A 23,095-nucleotide genomic window follows, 5' to 3' on the forward strand; every position below is an offset into this window, starting at 1 on the left:
TATTTTCTTATCCTTTTAAAAGATAACTGCTTAGTTTCAAACTCCTTTAAGAAAGTGTCATTCCATGTGGAACCTACTATTCTTTAAGCAGCAATAGATGTTGAGAATACAAGCTACTGATTTCCCAGATGGCAGTGTCCCCACATAACCCCAGTGCACTCACAACTTTGTAACCATCAGGTTTCTTCCTCTACTTCATAATTTCAGAATGTACCCCTGTTCTGATATCCACTGTGATATGAATCCAGATATCATTAGTTTGGCCATGAGTTTGACTAGGTCATTTCTAAGATTTAGACTTGGAAAATATAAGCTATAAGAACAAACCAAATGGTCTCATGAGTTTTATTCCAGTACTCACCAGACTGAAAACTGAATGTTTTCTTGCCCTTTTATGCATCTAGCAAATATTTACTCAGTGCCCTCTATGTGTAAGGCACTGTGCTAAGCCCTTTGAAGAAAATGTCACAATCTAGGATTAGATTCCAAAGTACTATATCGCCATGTATAAATAATCTCAGGCTAGTGTATCTCTGAGACTATTAAAAGTTTCATTCAGGTTAGAACTTCATTAGAAGTTTCAGTTGATATTGGGCAAAAGTTCATATTCACAAGGGTGGCAGTAATTCCTTCATAGTGTCATAGAAAGGATTGCAGTATCCTGTCTGTTCAGCCAGCCTTCAATATGGAAGCCAAGCAGTCATTGACAGCCCATGTGACCACTTGAACCCTACATCACTAATTCTCATCACTATCAGTTTGTTCACTTTCACCATCTTACTTATGTTCACAGAAAAAAGATTTCTTCTTCTAGAATTATATTATTTTCATCTAATAGTGTGTTTTCTTAGCACCAGTCAACATAGTTAGTTTGGGTTTGCCTGTATTCTCAGATTTTTGTCCAAAATTAGTAGCTCTGATGCAGTACTCAATATTTTCAAATATTGAGTTAAGATTTCAGTACCTACCTTGCCATAAAGCAATAACTACATTTTGTTCAATATTCCATTGCCATTAAAAGGATTAACTAAAGTAAAAATACAGGGGAAGAATATGAAACTATCATGAATGACAAAATAAGTAGAGACTAGCAATGACTCATGACTTTACCTTAAATTAAAACTTCAATTCCTTCAGGAAAATGTCTGTTTAGAAATCAATTTTTACTTTGTTAAATTGCTTTTTCTTAACTCTTCAATTGTGACCCTTCTATTTTGTAACTTTGCTCAGTATTTTTATTCCTTTTCTGTAAAAGTAAATAAAGTTATCAGTGCTTTTGTTAAAATATTATTTTTAATTAACTGTTATATTAAGGAACACTATAAGAATTTTTAAAAATTACTTCTAATTTGGTAGCTCATGACTTTATGTAGAAGGGAAGTTAGTTTATCAATAGACTGACCAGGAGAACGTAAAAGCATGGTACAGTTATTAGAAAGCTTGTGGGATTTGAAGTTAGAGGACTACAGTTCAAATTCCGGTTCTGTAATCTTAAAGGAGCATAACTTCTCTGGGACTCTACATTTCTCACCTCCAAATTTAAGGGATTAGACTAAAAGATCTCAAAGGCCCTTCATGATGTAAATTAAGGAAAATAGATTTAGAACTAGATGGGATAAACTGGAGATTATCTAGTCCAAATCTCTTAATTTTACAGATTAAGGACCAGAGAGACAAAGGACTTGACTCAACTCACACAAATTGCCAAGCAGGATGTGAATGCAGATCTGATTGCCAAGTCTGGTCCCACATTCTTTCCTTCACTCTATGCCCCTTCTCTAAGAACCATTAGCCAAATTTGGCAATCAATCAACCAACATTTCTCTTTTCTACTAACCTTTGGTAGAATAATTCTCTTGTTTTCTCCAAATTACTTTGTATCTATTTTATATTTCATTATATATATATATATGTGTGTGTGTGTGTGTGTGTGTGTATATATAGTTACCCCACAAAAGAACATAAGCTTTATGAAAAACAAGGACTACATCATTTTTGTCACATCCACAGTGCCTGGCACACTGCCTGGCAAATAGAAGGTGCTTGAGAAATACTTGATGAGTGAATGAATAAATGAAGAATAAATGAATGAAAATCTAAATCAAGGGTATCTAAATCAAGGATCCTGATCCCATGAAATTGTTTTGTTTTATTTTGGTTTTGAGGGGTGGATCATAGTAACTCAAAAAGTATCTACTAAGGAAGAGAAGGGTTGCAATATGATTTGGTGAAGATTGTTGCCACATTAAACTTGGATCCTATCACTAAGGAATGAATCCAGGTATTTCCAACTGTTCAATACCAACTTTAAAGAAGCAAGGAAATTACTTTGAACACATCTTGACTAAACTTATATTTGAAATATTCTAATTCTTTTAAATGTGGGTGACTTTACAATAAATTAGTCATAGTTGTGGGTGATTATTTTAGAGATATACCTCAGGGACCAAGTGCTAGCTAGATATACTAAATAAAATTCTAAGAAAATAAAAATTCAAGTAGGTAGACCATATCCAATTAAAATTATTTGAGTGGAGCTAGTCCATTATATGTTTTATTTAGCTGTCAGTAAGTATCAGGCTAACTTTTTTTTTATGTCAGCAGACTGAAAACTATGAACAGAGAATACGTGAACAACAGGAACAGCTGTCACTTCAACAAAGTATTATTGACAAGCTAAAATCACAGTTACTTCTTGTGAATTCCAGCAGAGGTATGTCAGTGTTAATTGTTTTTTTTCTTTCTTTAGCTCCATAGAGGAAAGAAAGGTGGAAGTTTTGATTCTTTCTCCCAGTTTACTACAAAGTTCTTATATTTTGTTGACTGTGGTACAAAATCTTTATGTTTTTATTACTGACATTTAAGAAAGGAGCCCTTGAAGCCCTGATGAGAGGATATGACTTCTCTAAAGAGTAACTTTACCTTTGTGCTTTCTTAGTACTCTGGAATTTTAAATGTATATAAATACATACATACATTGTATGAATGTGTACATATAGATTTAAATCTGGTATACATATATATCATATTTTCAATATTAGGAAAACTATCAGCATAATTGATCATATCAATAACAAAACCTACATATATACCACATTCACTGTCTCTTTCATATTTTGAAACTCTGATCTCTTCTTGGTTCTCCTCTTACTGGTCTAACTGCTTTTCCCAGGCTTCTTTGGTTAATCATCATCCATGTTCCATAGTTGCCCTTTTCTTTCTCTACCTACCCTTTTGATGTTATCATAAGCTTCCATAGCTTACACATCTCTATACAAACAAATCCAATGGGTGTGTGTGAGAGAGAGAGTGAGAGTGTGTGTGTGTTTGTATACTATGTATATATAATGTATATGTTTATACAGATTCATATGTGCACATGTAAATAGATATATGAGTGCATATATATAAATATATATATAAAGACACATATATATGCATGAAGATACAAATCTTTGCTACTGTCTTTCTAAATGAAGTGAAAGTAGATTGTTATCCATAACATATGTGTATAATTTTAATATACATTTTATACATATGTATGTACATTAAATATAATCTATATTAAATGTGTGTATGCATATAGATGTGTATATATAGCTTGGCATTTAAAGTCTTTTACATCTTACCCCAGCCTAATATCAGATTTATTTCATATCATACCAGACAGATGGGCCTCTTGCTGTTCCCCAAACTCTTGTCTCTCAGCTTTAGCCCAGGAAGTCCATTTTACCCAGAAATCATCCCCTCTTCACCTTCTTCTTATCTAATCTTTAACTTCATTCAAGACTCAACTCAGCAGTCATTTCTCATGGGGAACCTTTTCTCATCCTCCTTGTAGTTAGTGGTCTCTCTCATTAAATTATCTTGCCTTTACTAGTATGTGTACATATTGTACTACTCTACTTTCTTCACTTCCCCTACAGTTTGTTTCTTGAGAGCATAGGCTAGATGTTATTTTGTCTTTGTGTTGCTAGCACCTAGCATAAGATTTTACACATAGAAGACAATAAGGTGATAAACACATGCGTGTTGGATTGGATTGACTATTTAACTTGGGTCTATGAGTGGCTAAATTGTTTTCTTAACATTTTCTGTAAAAATAAGAATGCTTCAATGTAACTTATAAAAATAATTTTTATAGATAATTTCTTGTCATTTTAAAGCATGAATCTATTCTAGTCACAATTATTTTGATTTTTTTGGTTTCTAGATTTCATTCAGACTTTCATAGGGTAGTAAAATCATAGTTTTATGCTAACACCTGAGAGGCTATTTTTGTTTTTCAGATAATCTCCATGGCTATGTACCTATGTTGGAAGAGAGTGAAAAAAGGAAAACTGACAAGCCTCTTAATGTAACTTTTGATCAACCCTATGACAAAGTGAAATCAGGAATACCAAGAGAAAAACATTCAAAGGTAGTCTTCCCTGACTTCATGTGGAATTCTAGGATTATGCCCTAATAGGAATATAAGAAGAAAAATCAAATTTGAGTCTTCTGAGTGGTTCACTGTTAAAAACAAAAAAATTATTTAACAACAAAAAAACTCTTATGCCATGATTTAGAATTTCCTTCAGTCTCAAATTACTTTATCAAAAGCCAAAATTCAAGTATAGCTGTATAAGTATAAATCAGTGTATTTTCCATGTTCCACCACCAAGAATATTTAATAGAAGATCCATGTATATATTTACATCTTATTTGTATGTTTTTATGTAGACTACATTCTGTTTTCCTGAAGCTTTCAAATTAAATTATTGCTAAGGCTGGCATTTCATATCCTCCAAACTGTCCTCTTCACTCATTTCTGGGGGGGTGGAGGGGGAATATGTTAAAAGCTACATCAGAGAAGGTATCAAGGTAGGAATGATATTAAGTAACAATATTAGTAGTAAGTAACAGACACAAGAATGTTTGCTATGTTCCAAATGGTTATTAGGCTATTAACCAAAAAAATTGTTCTAGTTGTTTTTTTTTTTCCTACAAGTGCTTTTACTTTTTTATTTTTAGTTATTTTATTTCAGTGAGGTAAATTATTTATAGTCATAGAGAACCCAAACTTTAATGGCCTTTTTTTTAATATATTTTCAAGTCCCCCATATTAAACAATTTGAAAATTGACAGTCAATTTTTAAAGGTTTCATTTTCAATTAGTTGCTAATTATAATTACAGTATTATCCCATATTCCAATTTTCTTCTAATAGAGCCAAAAGTAGGCTTTTTTTTTTTTCGAGGGGAGTAGAAAGGTAATACCGATTGAACTGGATTCTATCTATCCAGTTCAAAAGATCTTCTTGTACAGGTTTGGGGAGAAACTTTCCTTAAGCTTGGTCAGAAGATAAGAAAAGGATCAAATGAACTGAAGGTGATCCAAACTAAAAGAATTAGTACCAATACCATCACTTTAGACATGAATCTTTGTGCTATTGCCCTTCTAAATGAAGTGAAAGTAAATGCACTATCCTTAATTTTTGTCTAAATCCCCTTTTTCACTTAGTAGAGACAGTGGGAGAATTTGGAGAGATGAAAGAACACTATGACTAATAATTATTAGAAGAATTACAAAATCTATTTCTTTTGTTATTTGAAAATTTTTATTTAATTAATTGATTTAGAATATTTTTCCATGGTTACACGACTCATGTTCTTTCCCTCCCCTGCTCCCACCCCACTTCTGTGGTTAACAAGCAGTTCCACTGGGTTTTACATGTGTCATTGATCAAGACCTCCCAATCATATCCCCATCGACCCTGTGATCAAGCAGTTGTTTTTCTTCTGTGTTTCTGCTCCCACAGTTCTTCCTATAGATTTGGATAGTGTTCGTTCTCATAAGTCCCTCAGAATTGTCCTGGATTATTGCATTGCTGTTAGTAGAGAAGTCCATTACATTCAATTGTGCCACAATGTATCAGTCTATGTGTACACTAATTCTCCTGGTTCTGCTTCTTTCACTCTACATCAATTCCTGGAGGTCTTTCCAGTTCACATGGAATTCCTCCAGTTCATTTTTCCTTTTAGCATAATAGTATTCCATCACCAACAGATACCACAATTTGTTCAACCATTCCCCAATCACAAAATTTATTTCTATGAATTTATAAGAACCCTTTTACTTAATACTTTAAACTGTAAAAACAGAGCCTAAATAGAAAGAAATCATTAAGGAATAAATGTTGTTTTAGATAACTGAATACTGAGTTTTTCATTAATTCTATAATACTTTTGTGATCAAGGCCTTCTACATAAGAGATATTGACATTTAAAGATGGACCCCCAAATTCAAGTTTTAATAAACTACAAAAGTTTGTAATCTTTAAAAACTCAATTCCTGTATTTATTCAATTTGAACCATGAATACAGTAGTCTTCATTTCTGTGAACTAAGTAAATTATATCCATAAGTGTTAATTTGAAAATGGTTTTATCAGATTAGTGATAAATACTAATTACCTTATAGAAACCCAATTTGAAGCTTTAAATTTTTCTGTACACATTTATAACTTTTATATAAGAGAAAATTTAAGATGAAAGAACTCCTTGGTATGCTTAATTTTATAGTTTCCCCCCCCTGATAAGGCATCCACTGCAAACCCTGACCCCCCTACAGTTTCCATTAATAATTATTGTTCAGGTGTTCTCAGTCTTGCCTGGCTCTTTGTGACACCATTTGGAGTTTTCTTTGGCTGTTATTTCTCGAGTGGTTTGTTATTTCCTTTCAGATCATTTATAGATCAGGATACTGAGGCAAAATAGGGTTAAGTGACTTGCCTATGTCACACAGTTAGTAAATGTCCAAGGTGAAATTTGAACTCAGGAAGATAAGATTTCCTGACTAAGCCACAGCACTCTATACACTGCTCCATCTAGCTACCCTTCCATAAATACTAATAGTGATATAGCTCTTTAAGATTTGCAGAGTACTTTATATATATGCTTTCATTTGATTCCCACAATTCTATAAGATAGATGTTATTATTTCCATATTATAAATGAGGAAACTGAAACAGAGTTTAAATGGCTTGTTCACAGACACACAGTTTTTAGGTGTCTGAAACAAAATTTAGGTCCTGACTCTAGACCCAGTGCTCCATCCACTGTACCATTTAACTACTGTAAATAAAGTGCAAGTAATTAAATACTAGTAATCAAAGCAGTGCAAAATGATGAGAAGACAAAAGAATATTATTACTTCTGCACTCAAGAGGATTTGGGTTCCAATTCTGTGTGACCATGGATATAATCTAATTTTTCAATATCTCAGTTTCATTTGTAAAATCAGGGGGTTGGACTACATAGGTCCTGAAGTACCTTTCAGCTCTTTATTCATTCATTTTTCATAAAGGGGAATTCAACAACATTGATTCTTTCATAATGGAATTCTTTGTGACTGGCATACTGCCTAATATATTATAAAGCCCATGATGATGCATATAGAATAGCATTTTTATAAACTTATTCTCTGAGGAAATAATTGGGGGAAGGAGGGTAATTACATATAGAGACAGAATGCTGTCCCTGTAACAGCTAGGTAGTACAATGAATAGAACTCTAGGCCTGAAGTCAGGAAGGCTTGAGTTCAAATCTAGCCTCAGATACTCACTAAGCTTTGTGGCCCTGGGCCAGACACTTAACTTCTGTTTGATTTAATCCTCAGAAGAAGGAAATGTCAAATCACTCTAGTATCTTTGCCAAGGAAACTCCAAATGGAGTCACAAAGAGTCATATAACTGAACAACCACGAAACTGTTCCAGTATTATTTGAATAATTATAAATGCTGTTATTTAGTAGTAGTAGTAGGCAAAATTCTTTTTCCCTCTTTAGTTGTAGCACCTCTTTGAAGATAATAGAAACTCCTCAGGTAAGGGGGAAATTTTCAGGCAGCTTGAGGTGTATAGGAGCATTTGAGAAAATAAGAAACTGGCTTAGAATCAAAGTTCATTCAAGTAAGCTAGGATAAATGTTCTATGTTATCTTCACTAGTTCAACTAAGTTTAAAAAAACAAGTTTGTATGGGGACAGCTGGGTAGCTCAGTGGATTGAGAGAGAGCCAGGCCTAGAGACAAGAGGTCCTAGGTTCAAATTTGGTCTCAGATACTTCCCAGCTGTGTGACCCTGGGCAAGTCACTTGACGCCCATTGCTTAGCCCTTACTGCTCTTCTGCCTTGGAACCAATATACAGTATTGATTCCAAGACGGAAGGGTAAGGGTTTTTATTTTTTTTTAAGTTTGCATAATTTTTAGGTTATCAATGCAAATTTTGTGGTTTATTTTTCCCTAAGAGTAAGTATTTAAAAAGGATGCATATTTGTTATAGAAGTCTTCTGTTCTATACACTTGAATACTGTTTTTTATATGTTAGCTTAACAATATTTTCTTTTAACTTTGTATACAAGATTAATGCCAGCATGCCTACTGAAAATAACACTGTGGAAGCAGTACAAGAAGACCAGGGTTTCATACCCAAAGCACCCCAGGGCATAAAACTTCTGGGTAGATAGGAAGTCAGGGGCTTTGGAAATAAGCCAAGAACACCCCAGAATGCAAGGTCTCTGGGTAGCCATTAACTTAGAAGCAGCTTTTCCTCTTAGCATGAACTCAACCCATTTTTCTCCCAAGTTATCAGATGTCCTGCCAGGAAAACACTGGCACAAGAATTTCATTAGGAACCTAACTAGGGAGTCACCTACTGAATTACTGAACACAGGTAATCACACATTGACATATTGATCCATTACATATAGAAAACTCCTATCTGAAATCACTGATGTAACCTATGTTCATTATTCTTATCTTGTGAACCTATCATTGTTTCTGTATGAAGATTACCTAATCTCTTTACCCCATAAATTGTAGACCCCAACCCAATAAACTTTGCCACCACTCTAAGAAGCTGTCTGCATAGTTCTTAGTTGGCACAGGCCCTTCTGTAAGCCTGTTTGATGACCCACAAAGCTGTTTCCAGAGTCAGACTCTGTCATAACACTAAGTAAGGGATAATTAGATTATAGGTAATATATTTCCAAATTAATATTATTCTATAAATTATAACTATAAGGAGTGATCAATAAGAAAATAGTATTTAGCTTAGAAAAAGACACAGGTTTCCCAATGTATCCAACATTCCCAGCCATCTTCATTAATTGGAAAAAGGTATACATGATATGCCAAGTAATCTTTGTGTAAAGTATTAGTAGCTCAAACCTCCTTCCCAACCCAACCTTTTATCAGCCACTAACAAAAAGCAAGACATTTCATATTATCACTCTTTCTCCTGTACCCTCCACCAATAATAATGAGATACTAAATACCCAAAAGACAAGGTGGAAAAAGAAACAGTCCCATTTGGCTGGATCATCTGTAAACTGGATCTTAAGACATGTACATAACAAAGTATTAGATTAACTTGAGAGAGAGATCTTTCCATCAAAGAATTGGAGTTCAATTAGCATGTGAAAAGAATTATTTTGATCCGCTAGAGGAAGGAGTACACTGGCCTTCATAACTTTGCCCTTATGGGGAGAAGGAATAGGTGAGGACTAAAACCATCATGGACTAGGGATTCTTGAGATTGGTTGGAGAAGAAATCCTAAAAAATAAGAAATGGAGAGAATAAAACATTGAACAATGAGAATTCCTTTCAGAAATGTTTCCTTTGGAAAGCCAAGATTTCTATGTATTCCACCTGCTCCCATAATAAACTATACCATGAACAAGTACGAAATAAGGTATTCCTTACCTTTTTAAATAAAATTTGAAATTTTTCCCTATCACAGGTAAAAACAATTTTAAGCATCTTTTAAAGTTTTGAGTTCCAAATTCCCTCCCTTCTCAACCTCCTGCCTCCCTCCCTCCCTCCTTGAGATACTTACCTTACTCTTAAGCCTACTGAAGTAGTGATAAAGTCAATAGTCTAAAACACATTGCTTTCACTATCTCATTCAAGTTTGGATATATTTTCCTTAATTAATCTGCAATTTTAGAAAGTCTTTGTGAGGAGACAGGATTTGAGGAAGAGGTGGTTTGCTAAGACTAGTGAAAAGGCTAAAGTGGAAGAATGACTGGTTTACTTTTCATATAGGTTAGGATTATTGGATGAGAAGAAACAAATCCTCTCTGGGAAGTATCATCTACTCTCTTTTTGTGGGATTTCCTTTCCAAATGATCAGTATTTTAGAAACAGTTTTAGAAATGTAAACTCTTTATGTGTCAAAGCTGAGCAATGTCAGCGGTCATCAGAAAAAATGAATGTAGGAACTTAATAAATAATTATTAATAATGATAAAGTGATCTAGATTGTGCCCCCATATTTCATCTCATCTAAGTGATGTATCTGTTAAATAAAGTAGACATATTTATGATGTGGATGTAATTATGTTTGCAGTTTTGCAGTAATACTTTAAAATATGTATATATATCCAAAATTGTATTGTAGAATTCACTTTTTTAAAAAAGTAATTTTTTTTGCCTGTCCCATATAAATAACTACAGTGATTAATTAAAATTAATTAAAAGAATTCTAACAATTCCCTGTAATAGTAAAATGCAGCCATTTATACTAACTCTGGTTTATATGTTTAGAGCTAACTAAAATATATGGTCATCTATAACTTCATATGTCCCGTTTTATGTTTATAGAGGATATTTCTAAATATATTTGTATCTTATTGTATTACAGATTATATAATATATTGTATTACTCTCCTAGGTTTAGTAAGCTTTTTTAAAGAACATAATAACAACAGGGAGCAGCTGAGTAGCTCAGTGGATTGAGAGCCAGACCTAGAGATGGGAGGTCCTTGGTTCAAATCTGGCCTCAGACAGTTCCCACCTGTGTGACCCTGGGCAAGTCACTTAACCCCCATTGTCTAGCCCTTACCACTCTTCTGCTTTAGAACCAATAAGACAGAAGGTAAGGGTTTAAAAAAAAAAAGAATACAGTAACAACTAGAATGATATTTTAAGCTTTGCAAATTTTGCAAATATTGTCTCATTTGATCCTCACAACAATCCTAGGTGAGTTAAACCACTAGAAAGTGCTGGAGGCCGGATTTAAACCTGTTCCCTTCTGATTCCATTGTTACCACCTAGCTGATTTGTGACCCAACAACTCCCTTTCTAATCCATTCTCTATTGCTATGAAAAGGGCACATAAATCCAATAGTAAAAACATTTAATTAAGACACAAAACAAGGAAAGGGAATCAAGTGGTAAATAATTCCCCATACTCAAATATAAATGGACGCCATTTGCTAGATAGAGCTCTGCAGAACAATGAAAACTACTTCCTCCTTTGATCTTGGAGTCAGAGGATGCAACTACAACTCCATTCCATGTTCCCCTTCTATTTCTTTCTCAGATCACCTTTCTGGCTCTTGTCTTTAGGAGTCAAAGTCCCCCCCTACAGTTCTAGAAGCCCTGCTTTAAATCTCCTGCTTTGTAGAGTACCCTCCATCTATTGGCATCATGACACTAGGGCTGGACAGAGTTTTCTGAGAGATGTGGTCCAGATAAAATGTCCCAGTATTATAATAAAAGTGGAACTGTCAGTAAGAAACCTCAGAAATAGAGCCCACTACCATGACACCTGGAGCTTCATCCTGTTAGAGTTGGATCTGTTATTGTTACTTCTGACCTTGCCCCATATCTTAGGTTAAATTTGTTGCTTTGATTCTAGCAGTTCCCTTTATTCTGTAGTGCAGTAGATAGAGTGTGGAATTTGGGCTTCAAATTTGAGTTCAAATCCTCCTTCAGTTACTAGGACAGACACAAGACTATTCACTTAACTTCTATCCCTGATTTCCTCTTATCTAAAATGGGGGTGATAATAGCTTCTTCCCAGTGTGGTTTTGAGGATCAAATGAGAGAAAATATATGTAAAAACATTTTGTAAACCTGAAAACAGTTTATAAATGTTAACTATTACATCACAGATAGAACCTTATCCTTTACCAAAATTCTTTCAAATTAATATTTTGTGGGGGAGCTAGGTGGCTAAGTGGATTGAGAGCCAGGTATAGAGAAGGGTGGTCCTGGGTTCAAATTTGGCCTCAGACATTTCCTAGTTGTTTGATCCTGGACAAGTCACTTAACCCCCATTGCGTAACCCTTACTGCTTTTCTGCCTTAGAACCAATACACAGAAAGGTTTAAAAAAAAAAAAGAGTATCTTTGGACTTTAAGGGAACCAGGCAAATAAATGGCTAATTTACAACAAGAGTCTCTCAGTCAAAGTTTTATCAAACTGGGTGGTAGCCCAAGGCTCCAAAAAATGGTGTATCTTAAATGGTCTTTCTTGGTTTACTTTTACCCAAAATGCCTGAAATCTTAGAGTTTAAACTCAACTGAGAGCAGAGACTGTATAATCTAAATTTCATATGCCAGTTCAATCTCTGCAAACAGCAAGCTCTCAATAGGGGGTATCCCAAAAGACTTAGTGAAGTTTTAAGCATCATTAGCTTTTAACTGCACTAAGAATATTAGGACACCTTGTCTTTGAATGAATACATAATTCCTAGGGATAACTCTGCCCATGGGAACTGACAGATAACTCACGATTTAGTGTGCCCCAACCCATTTTTTTTAAACCTTTACCATTTTTTTTTCTGGCTTAGAATTGATAGTAACTCAGCAGAAGAGAGGTAAGGGCCAGGCAATTAGGTTTAAGTACTTGCCCAGGGTCAGACAGATAGGAAGGTTCTGAGGTCACATTTAAACCCAGGACCTCCTGTCTCTTGTCCTAGCTCTCTATCTACTGGGCCACCTAGCTGTTCCACTCCAACCCTGCTTTCAAGAAGAATTGAATAGGCATTTTTGCCAACAGCCTCGTCTCTACTAATAGACTTTGTGATTTTGCCAAGTCACTTGAATCCATAAGCCTGAATTTTCTCACCTGGTAAATGGAGGGATTGGATTATTTGAACCATTAGTCACTGGAGGCCTGTAGGGCTAATACATACATGCATACATGTGTATATATGTATACATATATATGATATGCTGTTCTTGGCATTTATAATTAAATGTAGAAGCTGGATGCATTTAAAGAATGTCAAAAAACTTCCTAATCATTCAGTCCATCCATATTTATTGGTTGCCAACAATAAACCTAGATTTGTTAAATCCTACAGGGGAGATAAGAAGTTTTCATCTCTATAAAATTTAACATATAATAACCCCACTAGAGAAAGAGGATGATGCCCAAAGTATTTTAACATGTACAATGAAAACTTTGTTGATGACTTTTTGTTTGCTTTTCAATTAATACTATTATACTTGCAGGATTTTTCTTCTGTGAGTCTGCTTCTGGTATAATCCAGAATATCATTTTTAATCTTTTGCCTTGTAATTTTGCTGTAAGCAGTATTAGAGGTGGGAGAAAATCATGGAGTGATGCCAATTTGTGACCTTAAGACCACTTTCTTCTTATGAAGAACATAGTGCTTTTTAAAATCTCACAGATTTCACTTTTATGTATACTCCAGAATACCTATAGAGTCATTGAATATTGGAGCTAATTACTTAGAGTTTTAGCTTAGTCTTTTAAGAAAGCAGTTTTAAAGATGAAAAAACTGACATTCTCCTACCACCTTTTCCTTTCACCTTTCTCTTTTCTTCTCCTCATATCCTCTATCTTTTTTATCTTCTTCCATTTTCTCCCAAAAGCTAACATGGTATATTAGGTACTTTTAGAGAAGATCTATGGGGAATTTTGTAAGGTTTCTTATATATTAAACTTTATGGAAATTGGCAGTGGGGTTGGTGCATAGAGAAAAGGTGAAGCAGCCAGTGACCAGATTTGGAAGGAGTATTTAACCCTTGGGTCTAATATTTTAGGATTTGATGAATATTTGATTTCTCATATGATGGATTTCATAACTTCTCTAAGGAAGCCATGAACTTTCTGTACTAGAATCCTAATCTTTTCAGTTTATCCTCATATTATAGCCTCTTCTTGAGTATAGTTACTGTTTTATGCTTTAGACTTCTTTTTTCTCTTGCAATCTTTATGTATTATGCCAGGTGTGGATACATGAAATTTCCACAGGTTGGCCTGGGTACTTTTAAAAAAAATTGTTATATGTTTATTTTATTGATTGATTTTTCTACAGCTTTCTTCCTGATACTATCCTACATTTGGATGACCTTTCTAGCTACAAGAATACATTTGCCCATTGCCTTTGGACACACTTTACTTTACATTGACTCCCAAAGCCCTTTTCTGGGTCCATCATCCTCAATAGATATTTTGGGCTACTTTTCACTTATCTTAAAATGGCCCTATTGGTGCAGTTTTTCTGGCCAGTCACCTCCATGTAGAAGATCTGATATTTCATTAGGTATAAGAACATAGTGTTATATAAAACTTCAAATATTTCATTGTGTATTCACCTTTCTAGATCATTGATTAAATTGTATATGTGACATACAACTTATATACCATATTTATATATAATGGTTCCTTTGTATCCACATCAACTAAACTGAGCAGTTACTCTGTGACAGTCCCTCTCAGGAGGGATACACAAAGACAAGATGTTATTGCTGTATTCAAAGAGTTTGTAGTTTTCTCGAGGAGACAAAATGTATAAGAAATGAAATGATTATAAAATATGCCATATGATAATTGTATACTATCAATAATATGCACACAAGTACTTTATACTTTCAGAGAAAAGTAAGATTAAAGTACAATTTGTCCATATAGAAGCCATATGGCCTTTTTCCATATATGTTCAATTAAGTATTCAATTATTCTACCCGTTATCATAGATTTTACCAGCTTTACCAGCTATATGGAACTGAATTCCAAGCAGTATTTCTCAGATTTCCCTCTTGAATCCTTCATATGACAATTTACCAATAGCCTTAAATATAGTACTATAATTTAACTCTTTAGTTCTTTTAGAACTCTTATGTGTATTACTATTCAATCACCTTGATTTATCCACTTGATTTATTACATTCTAGAATATTCACTTCAGAAACCACTATTTTGATCAACTACCTACACTAATGTACTTCAGTTTGATGGGCAACAAGCATTTAGTAAGTATTCCATCCTTGAAGGTAGGCTAACCACTGAGAATCCAAAGAAAGATTCCAGAGCTTTAATCTCCAAACTTTTAAAAATTCACACTCCTGTCATTAAAAAAAAGCATCCATCCATGTATATTTATTGACTTATATGTATGCTAGATACTATGTTAATCATTATTATAAAATTTATACTAAAAGTAGAATTTTTAAAAGCATTAAATAAGAAAAAAAAATGTTGATCCTAGAATTAATAGAGAGCAACTGGATACTGTTGAGTAGGAAGATGGCATGGACCTTTTGTGACATGGACCATTGTGACAGCTGTTTGGAGAATGGATGGGGGAGAGATACTTGAAGCAAGAGGACATTTGTAATAAAGTTATTTGTAATTGCATGTGGGAGAAATGATGAGTGCCTAAATTAAGATGGTAATTTTGTGAGGAAAGAGATTGGGATAGATGTAAGATGTTGTGTATGTAGAAATGACAGTTTGGTTACTTGATCATATATATGGGTTGAGAGATGACATTAAGGTTGTGAACCTGAGTGACTGTAAGGATAGTAATGTCTTTAGTAGACATGGAGCAATCCAGAAGAAAGGTGGGTATGGGGGGGAAAGAAAATGAAGTGAGATCTTGTCACATCTTATCTATGTCTACTCCTTCTAGTGAGAGCTCACTCAGTCCTACCTAAAACAAAATGAAAAGTAAGGATGGGGAGATAGGAAGGGCTTTTAACCCACTCTTATTCACTGCCCTGGAGACTTCCTGCTGAAGGGCAGCCACCAGGTGATGGGGAGGACAGGGCATGGGTATGCTGTGTTTGTGAGGGCTAATTTTTCAATGGTACCTGTGAAGCTACTTCCGGGATGCTTGGATAACAGATTTTAAGTGGATTAGTCCAGAAGTGAGGAGATGCACAAGAGAAGGAGGGAGTAGAGTGTATTAGAACACTGTATTAAGTATAGTTGTATTAGAGATAAGCCCTCTACTTGGGAAAACTTGTATAACAGATGCAGAATGAAGTAAACAGAACCAGGAGAACATGTTATAAAATAATAACAGCATTGTTGTAGTAGTAGCAATAACAGTAATAATAACCAATATTTATATAGGATTTTGTAGCTTACAGAGTACATTACAAGTGTTACTGCATTTGACCTTCATTATAAGCCTGGGAGATGTGTGCTCAATAAGAGGAATACTTTACAGATAAGAAAATGGATACAGACAGAGGTTAAGAAATTTGCCCAGCATCACACATATTTAAAGATTACATCATGATCTCAGGTGTAAAGTTATATCTATAGCATCACCTGGCTGCTTCTATATTGATGGTGCAAAACATTTACCTACTCCCTGATGGAGAGAGGTGATATTCTAATTATCAAAATGGCACATTATTGGACATGGCCAATATGAGAATTTGTTTTGCTTGAGTATTGTGACAAGGAAATCACTTTAAAAGACTGATACATATATTAATTTAAGGTCGCCAAGGAATTCAGCTATGTAATTCCTAAATGAAAACTCAAATCAGCCGTCAGCCTTTTATAGAGTTTAATTACAAACAGGAGGAAGAAAGGAATTAGAGAGAGAGAGAGAGAGAGAGAGAGAGAGGAGAGAAGGGAATAGGGCTTAAATACCCCCTCTGTTTAGGCTGGGCCAAAAGGCCCAAGCCCTTAGATAGCTGGGGCAAAGAAAAGAGATCAGTCCCTATTACTCACGTGACCAAAATGGAGAAACAGTCTCAAAGGCCCCCATCTTCAGCTTCCTTCAGAGCAAGCTTCTCAGAGCACACTCCAACCACTCAGACAAACTCCTCAACCACCACCCCTGAGTCTTCAGACCCCTCTATCTTTAAGGAAACCATCCAGGTTCCCTCCCCTCAGTTCTCACATCTACCAATCACTGTCCATCAATTTCCCTGTGCCAATGGAGGCTCTAGATTAACCCAGGACCACCCAGAGGTCTCTGGCTTTGCACATGTCTGTTGAAGGTCATATTTTCAAATAATTAAATTTTTGATCCTTTGCTACAGCCCTTCCTAAATCCTGTTAACCTGAGTAGGGTAGAGATTGATTCCAAGTATCTCCATTGTATCAATTCTAAAATCAATCATGACTCAAAGAAATTCCTGTTCTATGCTTAAGCATAGGTCAAAGTCCTTTCCATTGTTCAGCAAAAGGTTTCTGTCCTAAAGTAATCTGAAGAAGGGAAGAGAAGGAACCTCCCATGCCAATGGGGTTCCCATTCCAATAGACTATCAGTAAGAAATTTTCCAAGTATGAAATATCCCAATGGTGAAATTTCCAACATTTATAAGTCTAAGGAATTTTAAGGTTTACAGTATATTATTTATTACAGAGGTTTTGTTTCTTTTTTTTTTTTTGAGTTGGAGGTGGTAAAGGAGGGAGGGAGAGAAAATTATTGCCAAATTTTTTAAATAGAATTTCAGTTTAAAATAGGGAGAAAGGAAGATTAGCCCCACGGTTGGATATCACTAGGAGAGTGGCCTTATTAACCTCTGATTGGTTGATCACAAAGCCTGTTTTGGAGACCACTGTTCTAAAAAATCTCTTAATGCTAGGCTGGGGTTAGACTTTTAGACAGCTTTTAGATAGCTGCTAGTATAGTGCTTGGCACATAGTAGAGTTAAATAAGCTCTTGATGGGTTGGCCTAGACAGTAGGGATACAGGAATGAATTGGTGGAAGATATTAATATTTTTAATACCATGTTTGAGGAAGGTTAATCTGGCTGTGTGTAGAATTATAGCCTATACTGATTAAAAGAGAATAGTTGGAGGCTGATGTAGTTGAACAGAGGCAAAGTGTTGAAGGCCTGACTTAGAATGGTATTAGGAGGAAGCAACAGTGAATTGAGAAAAAAGAATATTGGTGATTAAAGTTTCAAGCCCAGGCAAATGGGAAGATGGTATTACTAACTAACATTTAATTAGAATAGCCAATTTGGAGAAGATTGGGAAGATGATTTCTGGTTTTAGCATATTACATTTGAAATAAAATCATATCAAATTACAATGCCCAATAGATAGTTAAAAGTGCCAAATCTGAAGTTCAAGAAAAAAGTCATAGCTAGTGATAATGGATTTGTGAAATTTACACATAGTTGAAATGATGATAAAGTCAGTCACCTGCAGATGAAGACTTTATGAAGAAAGAGTAAATAACATAGGACAAGGGCTGAATTTTGAACAATGCCTGTGTTTTAAGAGTAAGAATGATAATACAGCTGGCATTTATATAACAATTTTAGATTAACAAATTAGGGTACCACATTTGATCTTCACAATAACTATAACAGGTATTTTTATCTTAGTTTTAAAGCTAAGGAATCTGAAGTTTAGAGATTAAGTTATGGGAGGCACACAAAAAGTTAATATTGGGAGTGAATTTGAAACACAGGTCTCTCCTATTTTCAAATCCTACTCTCTTCACTATACCATTCTGCCCTCGAGTAAAACAGATGAAGGAGACATGGTCAGAGAGGAGGAAGAAGAGCAAAATAATTTTGTATGTCATAGGTGCCCAGAAAGAAATGTGTAAGGGGGGCAGCTGGGTTGCTCAGTGGATTGAGAACCAAGCCTAGAGATGGGAGGCCCTAGGTTCAAATATGTCCTCAGCCACTTCCTAGCTGTGTGACCCTGGGCAAGTCACTTGACCCCCCATTGCCTAGCCCTTACCACTCTTCTGCCTTGGAACCAAAAAAAAAGAAATGTGTATGGGTTAAAATAGGGGTTTTGACAAAATAAGAGAACAACTTTTAACAATTGAAGTTTTAATGAGAATGTTGTAGAGTTATAAATTAATACTATCCCTTTAAGTCAGGGCGGGGGACTTCTAGCAGCGTTAACAGTTAACTATAGGTAATTGTTATTTATATATATATAATAGAAAAGAAGAAAGATCTTCTATCTTATACCCTATAAATATATCTAAATTATACCTAAAAAATACCTAAAATTTCTAAAAACTCTACTGTCTTCAAAGACAGGTTCTTCTGCCTGGCCAGACCAGGCCTAATCTAACCTACTCTACCTAAAATTGATTCACTAACTACCTATCTACACTAATACATAAACAGCCACCACCCACAACCTCCTTAAATAAGGTTTATACTTCAACTGCCAGTGTTTAACTGCCAGTCCCCCTTGCCTCAGAGACAGACTCCTACTCCCTCAAGATCCAGAGGCAAAAAGACCTCTGAAGGCTTAAGCCAAAAGCCCTCTCAGTAAGCTCAGGCCCACCTTTATATACCAGCAACCAACCTCCAATGACCAACTCATGCCCAGCAGCTAACTTCCCTGCAACTTCCAGCCTGCAACTGACCCTGGCTCAGTAGGGGGCTCTCTGGTTCCTACTTCTTGTCACTGTGGGCTGGCTAATCCCTACACATCTGTATGTTAAGAGGACCTCCAGGTCCCCCATTAAATTAAAGAAATTAAAGAATTCCTTTTTACAGTTGCAAGGAGGTATTGATTGGCGGTTTTGTCAGGTGCCATGGAAAAGTCAAGGAAAATGATGCCTTTAGAAAGGGTCACAAGGTTTTGGTGATTATGTCACTGGTGTACTAGTGTACATTTTCAGTAGGTATAGGAGACAGCTAATATAAACCTTTTGTTCACAAATATTTTTTAATGGTCATAATTCTGAATGTTGGCATATTAGTAATGACCAAATTGCCCTGTGGATGGAATTTCAGATGAGGTGGTGTCAACATTGACCTAACTTGACAGAATATGAATAGATAAGGTGTTTTGGAATTTAATTGTCTGCTTCATTAAAGTTGACCACAAGAAAAGGTTGGGGAAAGCTATATATAAGGAACCTATAAATCTCAAGCCTTAAATTGATCACTAATTCTAATCCATAAACAACCATTTTTTTCAGGTTCAGTGGTAGACAGAAAATTTTTAGACATTGAAAAATTTTAAGTTAATGCACATTGATATGATCTGTAAATTTTACCCCTTCTTGACTTTCTTCCCCATCAGAGTGACATGCATATTTCCACAAATCTGCTGTTGCCCAGTGTTATTAATTTGGGGAAGGGGAGAGGGTTTTTTTTTAGCAGGAGAGGAACTTGTAATTTCACCAGTGTAAGGAATTGTATTTCCATTTTAGAAATGCCCTTTTACCATTGCAGATTAGCCTCTCTTTGCAATGTGTAGTCTTGAGTTTCCTAGGTCATTGAGTAATTAAGTAATTTGCTCAGATCACATAGCTATTATGTGTCAGATAGAACTTGAAGACTCCTGACTCTTAAGATTGACCATATACTATTGTCACATTCTCTATTCACATCGTATCCAAACAAACTCCCTTAAAGGAAGGGGGAAAAAAATCCTATTTCCAAGTGATTTTATTGAAATAGTTTCCAAGCAGCAAAATATTACTATTAAATTGGGCATATAAGTTACTGAGTTTTCACTTTGTATAAAAAGGCATTTTAAAAAATTAAATTCAAAGGACAATTAATGCCTTATAGTGGAAGCTAAGTGGCTCAGTGGATAGAGACCAGGCCTGGAGACGGGAGGTCCTAGGTTCATATCTACCCTAAGACACTTCCTAGCTTTGTGACTCTGGCTAAGTCACATAACCCAATTACCTAGCACTTAAAGCTTTTCTACCTTGAAACCAATCTTTAGAATTGATTCTAAGCAGAAGGTAAGGGTTGGAGTGGGGGGAGGGGAGGGAAGGAAAAGAAAGAAAGAGAGAAATTCAGGAAAATGCACACTAATGATTCCTTGCTACAAAGTATTATCCTAAAAAAACTAATGGCCTTACACATACAGACTAGAAAGTAATGAACACTGTAATTTGTTTAACTATGGAAAGCTTAGAAAATTGTAACTTTAATTTTTAATCTCAGTATTACATTAATAAAGACTTTTTAAAAAGTCAAATCAGCCCTCTGTAAAGAACTTGGAAGTAATTGGGGTGTTTAATTTTATTTCCTTATTGTTTATTTTCTCGCCACTTCCTTCAGAACTCTGGGATGTATCCCATTTTGTCCTGGAGTTGTTCCCACACTGACAGTAGGTTTGCCTAGCACACTGCTTTGAGGCAGTGCTCCTGTGATTTGTGTTCCTCTTGCTTTGCTAGATTTTCAGGAATAGCAAGGAGCCTGTGATGAGACCTACAGATTGTATATGGTCTGAAATTCCTATAGATTAAATATAGCTTCCTAGTAACTTTTTTATTCAGCCTTCTGTTCTTTACTCTTTTGCTTTGCTTCGTCTTTGTGTTTACTCTTATCAGATCTCTCTGTAATTTTTCCAGTCGTGCTTTCTACTTTATCCTCTTAAGTGTTTCAGTGCTTTCTTTGCTTTCTCTCTGGCTTCACCTTAATGTCTTTGGTCTCAACCTTGGTTCTTTTTTCTTGCTTTTCTCTCTTAAGTGTCAAAAATCTAACTGATAAATGAATCCATATCCTAATTTTGTCTTACCCCATGACCATTTTCCCATCACCTACCCAGCGTTATTCAAAATAAACCATTCCACAGCTGATATTTTCTATGCTTTACATTCCATTTTCAGATGCACAAAATTTTTTTGTTTTCTTCTTTATCTAGGTGATACATCCCTTTCATTATTTTTCTCAAATGACTTCTCTCTATGCACTTGGCTCTTCCCTGAATTCAGCATGCCATCTCCCATCTCTAAGCCTTTGAGTCTATATCATTCCCTTTTCATTTCAGTCTTTTAGAACCTTCAAGCTTATCTACAATGGGAAGCTTTTCTTGTCTGACATCATTGTTAGTACACTCTTACAACTGAAATTACCTTGTAATTATACAGTCAATGTATTGCTTGCTATTTTTAAATTTTTATTAATAGAAATTATTTCCATTTATCTCAGCCCCTCCCTCTCTTCTCCACACCATAGAAGCCATAATCAGTAAACATACTATATATTGATTATGTCTTTCATGTTTCCATTTTTTAGTTCTCTGGAGGTGAAGATTCACAAATTATTATTCAAATATTAAATCTGTAGTTGTATATAATGTTCTCTTGGTTCTTCTTATCTTCATTATCTCCTATAATTCTGTTTTTTAAAAGATTAATCTGCTCATCATTTCTTATCCAATCATAATTATATACCACAGTTTATTTAGCCATTCCCCAATCGATGGACATTCCCTCGGTTTCTAGTTCTTTACCAACACAAAGAATGCCTCTACAAATATTTTGTATAGGTTCTTTTCCTTTCTCTCTGATCTCCTAGAGGAACAACAGCATTGCTGGGTCTTAGGGAATACACAGTTTTTTAATTCTATGAGCATAATTTGAAATTGCTCTCCAAAATGGTTGTATCAGTTCATCATCATTCTACCAACAATGTATTAGTGTTCTGAATTTTCCACATCCCTTCCAACATTAGTCATTTTGCCCTTTTGTCCTTTAACCAGCCCGATTGTTGGGAGATGATATTTCAAAATTGTTTTGATTTGCATTTCTCTAATCGGTAATGATTTTGGAGCATCTGATTTCTTCATCTAAAAACTATCTGTACATCTTTTGTTTATCACTTGGCTTCTATTCTTATAAACTTGACAAAATTTTCAATATATTTTAGATATGAGTTCTCTGAGAGTCTATTACTTGCTATTTCATAAATCTATGTTCTTATTAATGGAAATTAGGACTGTTGTTGATAGAGTAGCAAGCTTAGTATATTAAAGAAAAAACTGAGATACTCTTGTTTGGCCCTTTACAAAAAAATAATTCTAATATAATTAATAGCACAACTTTTTCCTTATTTCTCTTCTGCCCATATCTATCCAAAGGGATCCCTATGATTAAGCTATAAAGCCAATTAAATGGAAAGTAGTTGAAAATCACTAAAAAGCTGAATAGAGTAGGCTTTCATAATTTTCTTCTTTATTTCTACTTTTCTCCCCTTATATTTTCTGAACCATCTTGAATTCCTTCTTGTCATTCATTCATTTATCTTAATGAAACATATGTCTTTCAAAGGCATATTTTCCCCTCCTGACCCACTGACAGACACATAAAACTAGCTGCCCCC

At 34.9% G+C, this 23,095-nt stretch overlaps 1 protein-coding gene across 6 annotated transcripts in view; it reads left to right on the plus strand.

Moving 5' to 3' along the window:
- TANK (TRAF family member associated NFKB activator) overlaps window positions 1–23,095 on the plus strand; it is a 91,794-nt gene that overhangs the window by 54,518 nt on the left and 14,181 nt on the right. For 3 of the 6 annotated variants that reach the window (XM_007494256.3, XM_007494254.3, XM_016433665.2), the window contains 3 exons: window positions 2,602–2,713; window positions 4,290–4,420; window positions 14,971–15,048. In XM_007494256.3, coding sequence (XP_007494318.1) covers window positions 2,602–2,713; window positions 4,290–4,420; window positions 14,971–15,048 — 321 coding nt within the window. The remainder of the gene's footprint in view (window positions 1–2,601; window positions 2,714–4,289; window positions 4,421–14,970; window positions 15,049–23,095) is intronic. The other 3 variants (XM_007494255.3, XM_056793950.1, XM_001374057.5) reach the window with 3 other exon arrangements.

This window comes from Monodelphis domestica, chromosome 4 (genome assembly GCF_027887165.1).
Source record: "Monodelphis domestica isolate mMonDom1 chromosome 4, mMonDom1.pri, whole genome shotgun sequence".
Taxonomy (NCBI): Eukaryota; Metazoa; Chordata; class Mammalia; order Didelphimorphia; family Didelphidae; genus Monodelphis; species Monodelphis domestica.